Source organism: Xenopus laevis, chromosome 3S (assembly GCF_017654675.1).
Source record: "Xenopus laevis strain J_2021 chromosome 3S, Xenopus_laevis_v10.1, whole genome shotgun sequence".
NCBI lineage: Eukaryota > Metazoa > Chordata > Amphibia > Anura > Pipidae > Xenopus > Xenopus laevis.
Window position 1 is genome coordinate 129,087,032 of NC_054376.1, and position 15,922 is coordinate 129,102,953.

Below are 15,922 nucleotides of genomic sequence, written 5' to 3' on the forward strand. Positions count from 1 at the left end.
TAATAAATAAGGCCATGTGTAGCCTTACAGAGAATTTGTTTTTAGATGGGGGTCAGCGACCCCCTCCTCCATTTGAAAGCTGGAAAGAGTCAGGAGAAAAAAAAAGCCAAATCATGAAAAAACTTTTAATAATGAGGACCAATTGAAAACTTGCTTAGAATTATAACATACTAAAACTTATCTTAAAGGTAACCCGCCCCTTTAATGTCCATAATACAATGACAATGGGCGAGTGCAGAGGATATAGAAATAAAACTGTAAAATAATAACACAGAATCGCATGGGGTTTGTCACTGTCTGCACTTCTCTTTACGCACTTGAAATTTTGAGTCCGATGACGACAACTGCGATGCCGACGGCGACAAAAGCGATACCGGTTAAGGCGGGGCTTCTTTTCCCGGGCTCTGTTTGTAAAGGAACGGGGGGAGAGGAACATGAAACTCAGGATTGGGAGGAATACCGAGTAGGGGAGAATCTCTTTGTCCTCCTCCGACTCCAACTTGATCCCGTTCCTCCAACTCGATCCCGTTCCTCCAACTCGATCCCGTTGCTCCAACTCGATCCCGTTGCTCCAACTCGATCCCGTTCCTCAGCCATCTCACGAGCACGTCTCGGGGGTAGAAGCCATTCACCCAGCAGTGAAGCTTTGTCTCGCTGTCCGACTTCCGAGGGAAAACCTTCACCTTGGGGCGAACTGTATCCGAAAGACAATCAAGCGTCGTACACACCCAAAACCTGTGGATACTGACCAGCAGGTGGCACTGTTGTAACAAAATTCATTCATATTAACAGTACATGTATCCCTTAATATCTTGGAATCAAAAGCAAATAAATAATGAATGTAAATGACAAAAGTGCTAAGAATAACCCCCTCATCAATTTTACATTCACTTATTTTGAAGGTTTACGTATCCTTTAAATACGTCCCTATGAACAAACTCAGTCAAACAGACATAAACCTGCTTATGTGCAGCCAACTGACCTTTCTTCTCGTCGGACCTCGTCCCAACGTCAGCTAGAGCTTCATCTACTCAATGTAGTCCTGCTCCATGTGCTTCTTGTGCTTGATGGCGCTCAACTGCTGCCTGTTCCACTCCTGAGCTATCACCTCAGCCTCGCAATTCACTGCCACGAAACGCATGTTGTCTTTATTGAAGAACGTGAACTCATTCCCGTTAAAGGCAAAGGCTTCATCACCTTGGACAGTGCAGTCCTCCTCCACCTCGCATGCAAACTTCACCCGGTAAATGTAATGGCCTCCATCCCCTGAAATACAGGATTGTACACTCTAGACACGGAATCATCAGGGAATATCAGGGCGAATATTTGGGTTCCATACTCACCATATGTGCGGTTAAAGCGATCCCTAAAAAAGGCCATATCCTTGGTGTGACAGTTTTGGTAATGCCTGCCCCAGAAAGTCATGGTTTCCCAGTGTTTTGGCTCAAGGCGCTCCTTCTTCCAGTCCAGCAGAGGCTCCACCCACTGCGTTTCGCTGGTGTACCTCCCTATCTGGGCTTTATCTACAAACGCCACAATGAAGTAGGTCGGACTGGCCGAACTGGAGATCAGAGTGAAAGTGTATTGGAGGGTGTGACTGGCTGCAGGGAATACAGAGGTGACTGATTCAGGCCTGAGACAGTAACCCTAATGGGATGTCTCCAATAGCCCACAAGCACATCCAGGGTCGGAATGGGCTGGTGGGACACTCGGAAAAAACATGGTAGGCCCCAGCCCTTGCGTGCCATGCCGACCCAGAACCGCTCCCTGTGGAAGTGCTGCTCCCTGAACTACCCCAACCCCAAAAAAACAAGGTATCTGTGGGGGGTTGTGGCTGGGGCGGACTCAGACTCAAGCCTATGACTAAGTGTCTTATGGACACGAAACGCGTTAGGCTTGAGATGATTGTCTACATCTTTTTTTTTTTAACTAATATACTTTTGGTCTGATTTATACTTGGCTTTCAAGAGTGCCCTAAACCTTTTATTTTCTCTGCATACGGTGGTCCCAGACCCCCAGTCTGTCGCTGGGCACATCCCAGGCAGAATACTTCTTTTCAAAGGGGGGAAACCCTATACGGCCCAGCCACGGGTCAGTGATAATCGGCTGAATCTCATTCACCACTTAAATGCATTGCCAGGGAATTATTTTACCTGTTGTTGCTTGAGGAAAAGAAAAAAAAATTTTCCCCATAATTTACTGTTTATGAAGTTTTTTTTCTTTTTTTTTAACAACATTTTCCCATAGAAGCCTGGTTTGACAAGAACATTTTTTGGCATAAATGTCTTAAAATGACAAACTCCAATTTTTCAGCAATTAAAACCTGGAGAGATAAAGGTACAATCAGGCTGAATTAACACCCAAGACAATGAATTGTATGTTTTTAGCTAAATGTCAGTTGCCCTTTAATTTGAGTAAATGAGGAATTTACAGGAAGTGCCAGACAGGAAGTGACATCAAAGTTCGGTTGTACTGAGCCCACAGAGGGGAGGGCAGAGCTCACATAGGCACACACTTGGCACCAGCAGACTCACAGGGAGAAGGAACAGGCCAAACATCCTCCCCCGCATGGAGGTAGGTTCCCCTAAAAGGCAGCCAATCAGAGGAGGCGCAGAAGGCAGTTGCTAGGTGAAATTTACATTACACGAGGATCAGGGATTTATATCTGCTGTCCGTGCTGCTGACCCATAGCGGCTCCCGTGGGGTCATGTGACTAGCCGCCAGGAAGTGGAGTGCGGGTCATGACATTTTTTAGACCACGCCCACTGTGCAAGACACACCCCCACTAACCACTCCCCATTTTACAAATACACCGTCCGTGAATATAATAAATGAACGCAGTGGCAATTCTGTGTATAATACCCCAGAACTCATAGTAAATTGGCACAGAGATTATTTCATGTATAACTACCCCCAGGACTCATAGTAGGATGGCAGAGTGGTAATTCCATGTATATGGTCATACCTCCCAACATTTTGGAAGTAAAAAGAGGGATATAAATTTTTTTTCCTGCACCTAGCACAGCAGTTTGTTGACCACACCCATTTCTGTGGCCACACCCCCTAATTACCATGTTTGTTTTACAAAATTTGGCAGGCTATGAAAGTTTGAAAATATTTCTCCTTATCTAAACTGTGTTTTTGTGTCTCAAAATTGTTACAAAGTATCTTATTTGCACCTGTTAGCTGTTCTGGGCTCTCTGCTAAAAGCCAATTAAGTGAGAAACTTTGTTTCTTTTTGTGGCTGTTCAGTGCAGAGAAAAGAGGGACTTTCCAGTACAAATGAGGGACTGCGGGTTGAGCTGTCAAAAGAGGGACTGTCCCTCTGAAAAAGGGACAGTTGGGAGGTATGTCATGGCCCAAGACAGTACTCAGTAAATTATTTTGAGTGATAGAGACAATTACAAGTTACAGCAGAGGTGACAATAAGTAAAAACTTTCTTTATGTTCACTGTACAACACTATAAATGTGGAGGGAAAATGTCAAGCAGATTGATTTTACTCTGGGGCAGGGTCGGACTGTCTATCACTTTGATCCCTGCACCTCCCATGGAATTCTCTCATGCCGGTCAGCTGTGTCTTGCCCCATTCCTTTCCTCCGTTCGTAGCTGAAAGGATTTCTATGCAGAGGGGGATGGGATTACACCGCAGGAGACACACTGGGCAAGTGAAAATAATCATGGCTCAGTCCTTCGTCACAGCTTTCTCGTGGTGGTGCTTCCGGACTGGCCAATTTCTGCTTCGAAGGACCTGCAAATCTGGCTGCCTGAATGCCTGGCGATCCAGAGATTTCACGGGGGCTTTTTTGCCACACGGGGACGGCCAATGGGAACAATTTGCACGGGGACAGCAGCTCTGAAACAGGGTAGATCCCCGGCAAACGGGGACGATTGGTAACCTTATTCTGGACTATAAAGTCTTACCAGAAAGCTGTTAGACTAGAGTGATCCCGAGGGTCAGCTCTACTGGAGTGTGGTGCAGAGCTAAAGAGCGGGAATGTAGAGCTATAGGGCTGTAACATTGTCATAACTTATTGGTACCTGTGAGAATTGAAATCCATCTGCCGTATAGTCAATATCACAGACGTCTCCCCTGACTAAACTGTAGAGATCCGTTCCTTTGACGATGTCGCAAAATGAGCGAATCTCTCCCCGATATGTCCACATTGAGGTGGGCGATATCAGGATGATCCGACCGTGGGCCCTAGCGATCAGCTCATAATTAAGGCAATATCGGCAGTCAGACCATATCAACGACCAGATGTGACCCGACTGGATTTTTAACCCTGCCCAATCGGGGGAAGCCCGTCGGATGACTTGGTCTGTCGGCAGCTTTTATCGGCTCTTGTGCGGCAACTTCTCCTTTGCAATGTATCGAATAGTTGCCCAGTGTCTTCCAATATTGTCCAGCGCGGTGGAGCAGCGAGTGCATCAACATTCCGCGGGCATTACAACTGTGGACAAGTTGCTGATGTATCACTTTGGATTAGGGTTGCCACCATTTCTGGAAAAAATATCGGCCTTGCCGAGGGCCGGAACTAGGGGTAGGCAGAAGAGGCAGCTGCCTAGGGCGCAACAATTGGGGGCGCTGGGCAGCTACCTGTTCTGCCTACCCCTAGACCAGACTAACCTGCCACTCAACTTGTGTGTACACGCGAGTCGTCTTCACTGCGCATGCATGTTCACATAAGTGTGACATCACCACACATTTGTGTACGTGTACTCACGCGTGACGTCACTGCGCATGGAGGAAGGAAGGGCAAGCTGGCCGGCTGGGTTGCCTAAGGTGCCCGCAATCATTAGCATCAAGCATCATTTACCGGCCAGGTGGCAACCCTACTTTGGATCCAGGTTGGCATCGCCTCAGGCCAGGTAATGCCCAGGCCTAGCAACCAATCAGAAGTTAACATTTACTGCTCAGCTGTTGCAAACCAACACCTGATTGGTTGCTATGGGTTAATACACTTTTTTATCTTACCCCATGGTTATTTAATATCACCTCAGATATTATAATTGGTTTCTGCCTATACTGAACCAAGATGTCTTTGGGGCGGGGCTAAACCCCTGGCACGGATTGGTCATGGCAGAATTTAGCAGGGGAAGGGCAAGTCGTTTGCTGTGAGGCCCTGGGCCTGAAAATCATAGGAACTTCTGGACTATAAAGTCTGATCAGAAATCTGTTAGACCAGAGTGATAGCATGGCCCGAGGGTCAGCTCTACTGGAGTGTGGTGCAGAGTTAAAGAGCGGGAGTGTAGAGCTATAGGGCTGTAACATTGTCATAACATATTGGTACCTGTGAGAATTGAAATCCATCCGCCATGTAGTCAGTATCACAGACATGTATCTGCTGCCTAAACCTATCTTACCTTCTCCAAAGTCGTCCGATATTGTCCAACGCTGTGAAGCAGCGAGAGCATCTACAGGCCGAGGGCATCACAACTGTGGCTCAATTGCTGGTGTATCACTTTGGATCCAGCTTGGCATTGCCTCAAGGTAATGGAAGGTTTGCCCAGGCCTAGCAACCAATCAGCAGTTAACACTTACTGCTCAGCTGTTGGAAACAAACACCAGATTGGTTTCTATGGGTTAATAGACTTTTTTTTTTAATTTTACCCCATGATTATTTAATATCACCCAGGCAACCAGTTAAAGATATTTTGATTTGTCCTCCCCAGAGTCTGATATTTTGGAAATGACACAGCAGGCAGCACAACGGTAGCCTAAAACCTGCAGCCCAGCGACCTCTGTAGCCTGAAAGAAATGACTTTCTTGCATGTGCCCATAGAATTTATGGGAGATTACCAAGCCTAGATGTTCCGGGCCACTATAGGACTCAAAATGGATCATTTTGAAGAAAGAAAAAGTTGGGACGTGGGGTTGCCACAAGTGTTCTTTGTACAAGGGAGCGACCCATTAACTGTCACTGTCATAAGCAATCCCACATGCTACGGCACATGATTAGTGGTCCAGGCTTGTTTAAAATGGGAGTGTGTGTAGCCTGCCAAGTCATGCCCAGGGTGGCCCTCAGGTTGACTGTTGACAGGGACCCAGTCAAATTGTGACCCAGAAGGTGCTTGGCTGAGGAGTGGAAACTTATTTAAATTACATATAAAGTTATGGAGTTTAGAAACTTCTGTATCAAACACCCAGTACAGGGGGCACAGCACATGATGGGTGGGTGTAAATTATATCCTTCAGAAAATCCTATAGTGTCCACCATGTGCACCTCCACTGGCAGATATCATTTTTTTTGGATGGAGTCCCTACATATTGTGTTAAAAGCAAGAAAGTGCCAGTGCATTTTACTCTTTTCATATATAGCAGGAAAGTGCTCAAAATAATAGTGTTTCTGGTTGAGTTATTGAAAATGTCTGCAAAAACCCATCTAGTCCCACCCATCTGTGTAGAGGAGCTGGTGGAACTCAGTACATTGCACTGTACGACAGGAACCAATCAGCTGCTAGGCTGACCTGATAGGGAACTGAAGCCTGTCTTTGCTTGTGTGACTGCAGGGCTGTGATTGGCTCTATCCCTTCTACTGTGCTATTGGCAGGGACCATCAGAACACTCCCACCCTTCATCTGAACAGACACAAGGACTATAACAGATGTATAAGGAGATCCAATGAAAGGGACATTTTTAAAGATAATATCGATATTTAACCCAAAGTTAAATCAGCACCATATATAAAGGTGCCCATACATGGGAAGATTGAAGCTGCCGATTCGGATCCTTTAGACCTATTCGGCAGCTTATCTGCCCATGTATAGGGCCTTATGATGGGCGTCTCCAACCGATATCTGGCCAAAAATAGGACAGATATTGATCGGGGACCGCAGAGGACTGTTCCGTTGGTGCCCATTCCGATTGCTGTAACATACTGTAATTGTTTGGAGGGATTATCCCGATATTGCCCTGTTTTTGGCGGACATCTCAGGAGAAAGACCACCAAACGAGCAGATCTTATAGTGTATGGCCACTTTTATTCCTTACAATATTATCCTACCACTTATATGTTTCCTTTACCATTGGCAGAAGTTGTTACACAGGGGCCTGTTGAGTTGTGCACACAATGATATGGCAATAAGATGTGAGATACACAAGTTTTATTAGTTTATTGCTTAGTTCTTCAGTATGCTATGTGCAAAATAGAAATAGTACTCCCTTATGTTATATATCATTTACCCATTGGACCTTGGTCGGAGCTTTGATAAAGCCTTTCTGCGAAAACGCACGTCAGGACATGTATGGAGTCCAGTGTTGGACATTATTTATTCATTAATCGTTTTGTATTTGAGATTTTATTCAATTCCCCTTGATCTTTTTTCTTCAAATCTTGTTTCTCTCTTATCACAAGTGAGTTTGTGGTATCCCAACTTGTAGACAGCAAAAAACGAGATATCGGAAATTCTGGGATATCTCAACTCCTCTTTCTATTTTCCTTTTCAATTTGGTTCGTACAATCAAGGTGGTTTTTAATAGACATTAACTTAGGACACCTTTTCATTTTGAACTTTTTCTGCACTATTCACGTTAAGATAATGTTAATGGTAGATATGGACTGCATGCAAGTAGTTAGTTGTAATAACTAATACAGTTTTTGTAGTCAGCACCTCAGGTGGTGCACGTGTCCAGTGACCCACAGTCCAACTGATTTCACACAAAACCCCTCATAATATGAATAGTCAGGCGTATGGGGCATTTCAACAAATATTACACAAAGCCTCAATAGTTGTAAAGTCGGCTGATAAGGGGGGAGCCATTGTAATAATGGACAAAAAAAGATTACATAAGTGAGATTTTGCAACAATTGAGTGATGTAAATACGTATCGACTACTGGATAATAATCCCGTTATTTCAATCCAAAGAAATAATTTAATCCAGGAGGCCCTAGAATTGTCTGTAATTGATGGAACGTTGGCTGGATTTCTAAAACAATCCCATCCGGTTAAACGATTGGACCACCCACCTGTGCGCCCAAATGTTTCATGTATAGATTCGATACTTTTCCCATTATCTATCTTTACAGATTGCATTATAAAAGGATATGTGTTAAATCATAGATCCTTTCTTAAAGGGATCCTGTCATCGGAAAACATGTTTTTTTCAAAATGAATCAGTTAATAGTGCTGCTCCAGCAGAATTCTGCACTGAAATCCATTTCTCAAAAGAGCAAACAGATTTTTTTATATTCAATTTTGAAATCTGACATGGGGCTAGACATATTGTCAGTTTCCCAGCTGCCCCTGGTCATGTGACTTGTGCCTGCACTTTAGGAAATGAAGAAGACTTTGCCGTTTTTTCTCTCCCTATGGTATTACGGGATAGCGGCAATGTCAAATTGTCATAGAGTCTAGGCAAAGGGCTATGTTGTTGACAGGCAGTGTCGGACTGGGGTCCCTGGGGCCCACCAGGAAACCTCATCTCAAGGGCCCACCCCCGGTACAAAATTGTGTCCACTAATATCAAAATTAATATTTTTATTTTAAAAAAACTGGAATGGCCATAACAATATTAAATTAAAATAGCAGTTTCATAGTGCAGCACTCGCTCTTTCTGAAAGCACATGACCAGATGGTAACCATCAGCTGACCGCCGATTTTCTACATTTTCCCTTCCCAATCCGCATCATGGTTGGTCACACAACACAACCACATTCCCAGCAACAACAAAAGAAGATTTCATTGAGCAAAGCAAAAACCCACAGATGGAGTGAACCCGCAGAGTGGAAACTTGTATTTTAGGTTTTGCCCCTTTAAGGAAGTTTAGTCATTTTGCAGGTCAGGTAGCTGCCAGTACATGCATAATCTAGTATGTATGGTGAAACTTGTCTTATCCTAAATATTTAAGGTAAAATAGAGAGTAGGGAATTGTAAATGTGAAATGAACATAAGTACTGTGATCAAGAGACAGCAGTTTCTTTTAATTTATTTATAGACAAATATTCCTGCCAATATAGAATAGATTATCCTGCATTCAACCCTGTTTATTTACCCATACTGCAGGAAGAAATGCCACTCTAATGAATCATTAAAACCTAATTTCAGATACAGTAGCTTGTCAAATCTAAAATCCAATAACTTTCTCTTTGTAAAATCGCTACATCTGTATGAAAACTTCAGCTACCATGAGCTCCTGTGACACCGTGCAAGAAGGAAGGCAGAGAGAGAGAGGGAAGAAGGATTTAGTTGCCATCTCTAGCTGTCAATGTGATCTCTAGTTGCTGCTAACAAATGGTGCTGTGCTGACCAGACACGCTGCCAACGGGAGAGAGGAGGACAGACGGGAAGAAGGAGGGAGGCGACAGGGGGTCACAGGGCAACACAGTACATGCAATTTCATGGTCAAATGCAGTGTTTTAAGGGGGGCATCGGAGGGGAGAAACAAGGGGGGAGGTAAAATGAAATACCTGAAATACTTGACTGTGCTGCAGATGGCGATCGGAGTGACTCCTTCCAATAGAGGGTATGTGCTGATTGTGGAGCTGCTTTTGCTGGAGACTTGTGCGAGGGAACAGGACGGGCCAATGATTGTCAGGACAGCCCTTACACTCGGTTAATCTAAAGCCGCACCGAGAATTATGTGGGAGGGACTCCGACTCTTGTCTTGGCTGCCTCCTGCCTGAAACGTAGAATTTACTTGCAGGCTGCAGCCAGGCACACCGCAGACAGTCCCTAGCAGAGCAGGGTCCTCAGCATGCAGGCAGCTGAGGGCGGAAGTGATTGAAGCGGGCGGCGGTGGGCCCTATGGCAAGTACTTACCGGTAACATTTGTGATTTAATTTTAGTGGGGCCCACGCCGCCCACATATGTGTCACTAGGACCGCACAGTCAGGGGCCCACCGAGGCTAGGGCCCACCGGGACTTTTCCCGGTACCCCGGCAGGCCAGTCCGACCCTGTTGACAGGCAGTCTTTGACCTGGATTAGAAAGTCCTCTTGTGATTGGTCAACTTTGACCGATATGGAAATGAAGAAGACTTTGCCGTTTTTTCTCTCTCCCTATGGTAATACGGGATAGCGGCAATGTCAAATTGTCATAGAGTCTAGGCAAAAGGCTATGTTGTTGACAGGCAGTCTTTAACATGGATTGGAAAGTCTTCTTGTGATTGGTCAATTTTGACTGATATGGAAATGAAGAAGACTTTGCCGTTTTTCCTCTCCCTATGGTATTACGGGATAGGGAAGTTGAAGCTTACTAGGCACAAGTCAACACATGGCAATGTTTTGGAATGTTAGCTTTTATCATGGGAGTGCTTAGGCAATAGCTAATTTGCTATAGAGCCTAGGCAAAGGGATATGTGACTGACAGTTCTTGTCATAGAAGGCTGTGGGTCTTCCTATTCTTTTGTATGGCAGGGAGGTATGTATAGTAGGCAAAAGGCTATGTTGTTTGACAGGCAGTCTTTAACATGGATTGGAAAGTCTTTTTGTGATTGGTCAATTTTGACTGATATGGAAATGAAGAAGACTTTGCCGTTTTTTCTATCCCTATGGTATTACGGGATAGCGGCAATGTCAAATTGTCATAGAGTCTAGGCAAAGAGCTATGTTGTTGACAGGCAGTCTTTGACCTGGATTGGAAAGTCCTCTTGTGATTGGTCAACTTTGACTGATATGGAAACGAAGAAGACTTTTGTGTTTTTTCTCTCTCCCTATGGTATTACGGGATAGCGGCAATGTCAAATTGTCATAGACTCTAGGCAAAGGGCTATGTTGTTGACAGGCAGTCTTTGACCTGGATTGGAAAGTCCTTTTGTGATTGGTCAACTTTGTCCGATATGGAAATGAAGAAGACTTTTGTGTTTTCTCTCTCTCCCTATGGTAGTACGGGGTAGCGGCAATGTCAAATTGTCATAGAGTCTAGGCAAAGGGCTATGTTGTTGACAGGCAGTCTTTGACCTGGATTGGAAAGTCCTCTTGTGATTGGTCAACTTTGACCGATATGGAAATGAAGAAGACTTTGCCGTTTTTCTCTCTCTCTCCCTATGGTATTACGGGATAGCGGCAATGTTAAATTGTCATAGAGTCTAGGCAAAGGGCTAAGTTGTTGACAGGCAGTCTTTGACCTGGATTGGAAAAGGGAAAATTACATCATACTTACCGTGATTTTCCTTTCCTGGCCATCATCCATGTCAGCTACGCGTGGGTAAGCTCCTCCCCTTGACCCCAGACAGAAGAAACTCCCCTCCCAAAGACTTTAAAGCCTCCCCACTCCCCTACACAGGTGTCAAGTAACAAGCTGCCAGGTTAAACTACAGTAAGGGCGGGATTAAACTTGCTGACATGGATGATGGCCAGGAAAGGAAAATCACGGTAAGTATGATGTAATTTTCCCTTTTCCCTGGCCATCTCCATGTCAGCTACGCGTGGGATGTGCCAAGCTTAACTTATTGGGGGGGGTATTATAATACATATTAGAATGGATCTCTGAAGGCTTATAACAGGATGAAGATTGCAGATGAGGATCCTGCAAAAATAAAAATGGAGGTTAAGGCACAAAATCTGCATATAAGAATATTTCAAAAACCAGATAGCAACCAGTACTCCTTACCTTCAAAGAAGGTGTATGCTGGCAAGTGTTCTTAAACTCAACACCACAGGGTGATTGTGAATGTTCAAACTAGGTAGAGAAAACTGAAATATTTGCAAGCATACAGGTATTGAATTCCGTAAGGAAATCTGAATTTTATTCTATAGTGAGGAACATCTGACTCCCATAACCCGACTCCCTGACAATCTTACACAGAGTAAGCCCAAGTGATACATTTGCTGACTGGGACCTGTGGGACCTAGGCCTTAACCACACTACGCACAGAGTAAGATACCAAATTAAGAAGCCAAGACTAATTGCATTGTGCTACTTGCAAGGCCCTGATTATATATATAGTTCAACGATGTATTGAGTAAACTATGTAGGGAATGAGCCCTATCAAAAAACTCTCCCTTCAACAAGCCACCTGGACTTGCTATACCTGAAAAGAGAAAACAATATTTAATTGCTTGTAAAAATTTTCCAAAAAACAAAAAAAAACAAACAATCTGACAGTGTTAGATTATAACAGAGATGAACTGCAAAAAACTCCCCTGTTTATTCTTAGGAGAGGGAATACAACATGGCTTAGTCACCAAGGAGTGAACCACTGATACCATGCAGTATAGTCATTTTTGTTAATCATTCTGACTAGGCCAACCTTCGAATGCCCATTTAAGAGTTCTAGAACTGCTGTAGCAAGCCTTCTTCTTCACTAACACTGACGCTTTGTTGGGACATGGGAGACACTTGTGACTTGTCCCTATCACAAAGAGTTCTTGGTAGCAGGGTTGTCTGCACTGAGGCAGATCACTCATCCACTAGACCAAGGACTCCTGTTCCCTGCAAAAGAGGACTGCTTAACTTGTTATACCCTTTGGTATAATCCTATACAATCTACATCACAATAATTCCTATTACTGGTAGTAGTCACTGCAACTGCATTCACAGAATGCCCATGCTGAATAGAGCAGTCTCCTATAAGGGTGGTGCTCAGACTACTGAGAACACCAGTATGAAGCAACTGATAAACACAGCATGACCCTAACAGCTGCCTATTCTTATGTAAGAGGCACATTCTTCAGGTACAGTACTAAGGAATGTACCCCACCAATGGAATGATGGAATAATCTAATGTTGGGCAACTACAAGAATGTGTAACAGGTCTATTTAACTTATGGAACTCGTGAAACAGTAGCTAATGTCCTATGCAGTAGCAACAGCCTAAAGAGATACTGAGACCAGAGTTTACCATTTTGCATCTATCATAGCATTGGCTTAGTTTGCTACTTATAATGTGCCATAGGTGTTTGCACAATACTTTTACATTACCTGTCTGACTTCCCATGTTCCTGTATGAGGGGGCTGCCATATTTGTGCAATAGGAGTCCGTTAGCATTAGAAACTCTAACCGATAGGCTGAGATGGAACGGTCAGGTTGACAACAGTCAGGTTTAGGAACTTCAACTAACAATTACTTACAAATAACCTTTTTGATCAACATCACCTATAGGTACTTTTTAATGTACATTCATATTTAAAGATTCATCTTTTAGTGTCAGTATTACTTAAGATTAGCTGTAGAACAAGCCAGCTGCAGCCTGCAATGTCATGTTATTTCTACCCAACAATCAACTGCAGAATTTTCCCTTCTGAAATTCAGAATACGGCTGCATAATATTCCAAATAGCCCTAAGGCATCATGGTTAGATGCAGTAATGCTGGTATTGAGAAACTACTGATATGCATTACCAAAATAATGGTTAAATGTAGCAACACCCCATGCCTTATAAAATGCATACATTTTATCTGATTAACAGAATAGATATAATGAAGTAGCAGCTGCTCCCTTGCTTCTATTATACTAAACTGTGGAAAATCCTGTAAGGTTCCATATTCACCTATTACCTGGTTATAAACAAGTATTGCCATAATGAGCAGCTGTCTTAATGTGGCCTAGAGAAAAAAGGCTCTAGAACATAGGGAACCATTATTCCCTTTAACAATACGTAAAGCCTTATTGCATACGGCTTATCTAAACTTGCTGATTAATAATCATTGCCGTGGAATTAATAACATAATGAATGGCCTTACAGACAGATGACTTCCTGAAGCACACAACTTGGCCAAATAATTGTTCTATAACCCTTAATATAATAGTAATGCACATAATCACTAAGGGCATAAGATGGTTGGAAGGCTAATACTGCAATATACAGTATTGTTATATAAAAGGGCTATCATCTAAGGGCAGATAATAACCCTATGCAGTGGCCTGCACAAACATAAAATGTTTAGATAATTCATAACCCTAACAGTCCATATACTGAATTGATTCCAATATTAATGATGATCCATGACCTGCTGCAGTGATATCATTATAAGATTTTTCACTGACTTTAGGCAAAGACCAAAACCGCTCTGGTGTTATACCAATTTTGCCAGACTATGGCCCTTAATGTACAGGGCAGGTAGAGATATACACATTATGCAATTACTGGGTGGCCTCTAATTGGAAAAATGGGCCTATAATATGAACACCATATAGAATCACTGAGTGCCACTCAATGTGAAGGCCTATAGTGCAAGGCACAAAACACAGTTAATGAGTGGCCCCAATGCTTGTAACGCTATACACATTATGCAGTCATTGAGTAGCCTGGATAATAAAAGGGCATGTATTGCTATACCCAGTGTGGTATTGCTGAGTGGCCCTGAATGTAAAAAGAGCCTGAAGAGCTCCCCCAGTGTGTAACTACTAAGTGTCCTTGATTGGGAGAGCATGTAACGCTATACACAGTATATAGTCACTAAGTGACCATATTGCAAAGGGCTGGCCCTGTTGTAAACAATATGATATTATTGAGTCGACCTAAATGCATAGGGCACATAGTTCTGTATACCTTATTCAATAACTGGATAGCCCTGATTGTAAGGGCATAGTGTGGTGTTATAACCGTATCGTTTCACTGAGTGGCCCTAATTGCAATGGGTTTGCAATGTTATATACAGTTTGATATTATTGTGTACACATTATACAATCACTGGTTGGGCCTGATTGAAAGGATATGTTGTGCCATACCCATTATATTTTTACTTGGTGACCCTATTATAAGGTCCTATGATATGACACACAGTATGATATTATTAAATAGCTCTATAAACATTGAACAATAACTGAATGGGCCTGACTGTAAGATTTTGCCATGCTATATCCCTGCTATCTCAATAAGAGATAATAATAAAATCAGACATATACAAGTATAAGACCTGTTATCCAGAATGCTCGGGACCTGGGTTTTTCTGGATAATGGATCTTTCCATTATTTGGATTTTCCTACATTCAGTGCATTAGAAAAACATGTAAACATCAAGAACACCCATATGAATTATCGAGTGAGCTTGCATCATTATACAGTCACTGATTGTGATGGATTATAAGGACATGTGGTGCTATACGCAGTATACCTTCACTGAATGCCCTTAATTGCAAAATCTGGTGATGCTATCCCAAGTATGATATTACAGAGCATTTCCTAATAACCAGTCTGGTGTAACTAGTATGGGATAACTAGTAGGTATAACGTTTAAGGTATCACCAGTATTTTAGAAACTGCATTTATGGATTGAATATGGTGTGTAACAATCCAGAAGGCAGCCCAGACTGTGATTGACAGTGCCAGAAGCACCTGAACATTTTTAATCTTTCCTGTAATTCAAAGGAGAACAATCCCCACATTGTGTCCCAGTAGTGAATATGCTTGAAACCATACCTGGGATATAATGGTTTCCCTACTTCCAGTGCTTAATTTCTTAAAAGTGAACAAGCATCAGGGCCAGAGACCTGTAACAAGATCTCCCCCCTTGCAGGGTGTGGCCAGCCTTGCAGGTAAGTGGTTAATTAGCAGTTAATTAGCTCAGCTGTGGCTTAATGGAATCAGCCTGATACTGATCAAACCAGATCTGGATACAATTCCTTAGACAAATCTTATCAGGAATACAGATCTGCAGCCTGAACTGCCCCCCAGATGTACCAACTGATTCACCTACATACTTACTGAGGCTTTTATCACCTACAACAAGGTATACACTCACAGTTATCAGCATGGAGGATAAATGGATTTCTTACCAGACATCTCTGCACTCAGGTTAGTGTGGAACAGGCTCTTCAGGTAGATGAGTAATGCCTCCAGCTGAGTAGACTGGCAATCAGTGGACTTGCACAAGCCAGAAGGTTTTTTTTTTTTTTTTTTTTTATTTATTTATTTATTTTTAAACATACTTACATGCCCTATACCTATATATTGCGGTAGCAGAGTCTATAGAACCCATCTCAAAAATACAAAAAACCCTCAGATAACCATTAGACCACTGCACCGCAGCAGGTATTC

At 43.0% G+C, this 15,922-nt stretch overlaps 1 protein-coding gene and 1 long non-coding RNA gene across 2 annotated transcripts in view; one reads left to right on the forward strand and one right to left on the reverse strand.

The window, feature by feature from the left end:
- LOC121402287 overlaps nucleotides 1–15,922 on the forward strand; it is an 84,074-nt gene that overhangs the window by 18,219 nt on the left and 49,933 nt on the right. The window lies entirely within an intron of this gene.
- LOC121402286 (major histocompatibility complex class I-related gene protein-like) lies at nucleotides 206–2,686 on the reverse strand. Its single transcript, XM_041588973.1, is given in 4 exon segments — nucleotides 206–694; nucleotides 979–1,266; nucleotides 1,344–1,601; nucleotides 2,504–2,686. Coding segments are annotated over 4 exon segments (930 nt in total). The 5' UTR covers nucleotides 2,571–2,686; the 3' UTR covers nucleotides 206–377.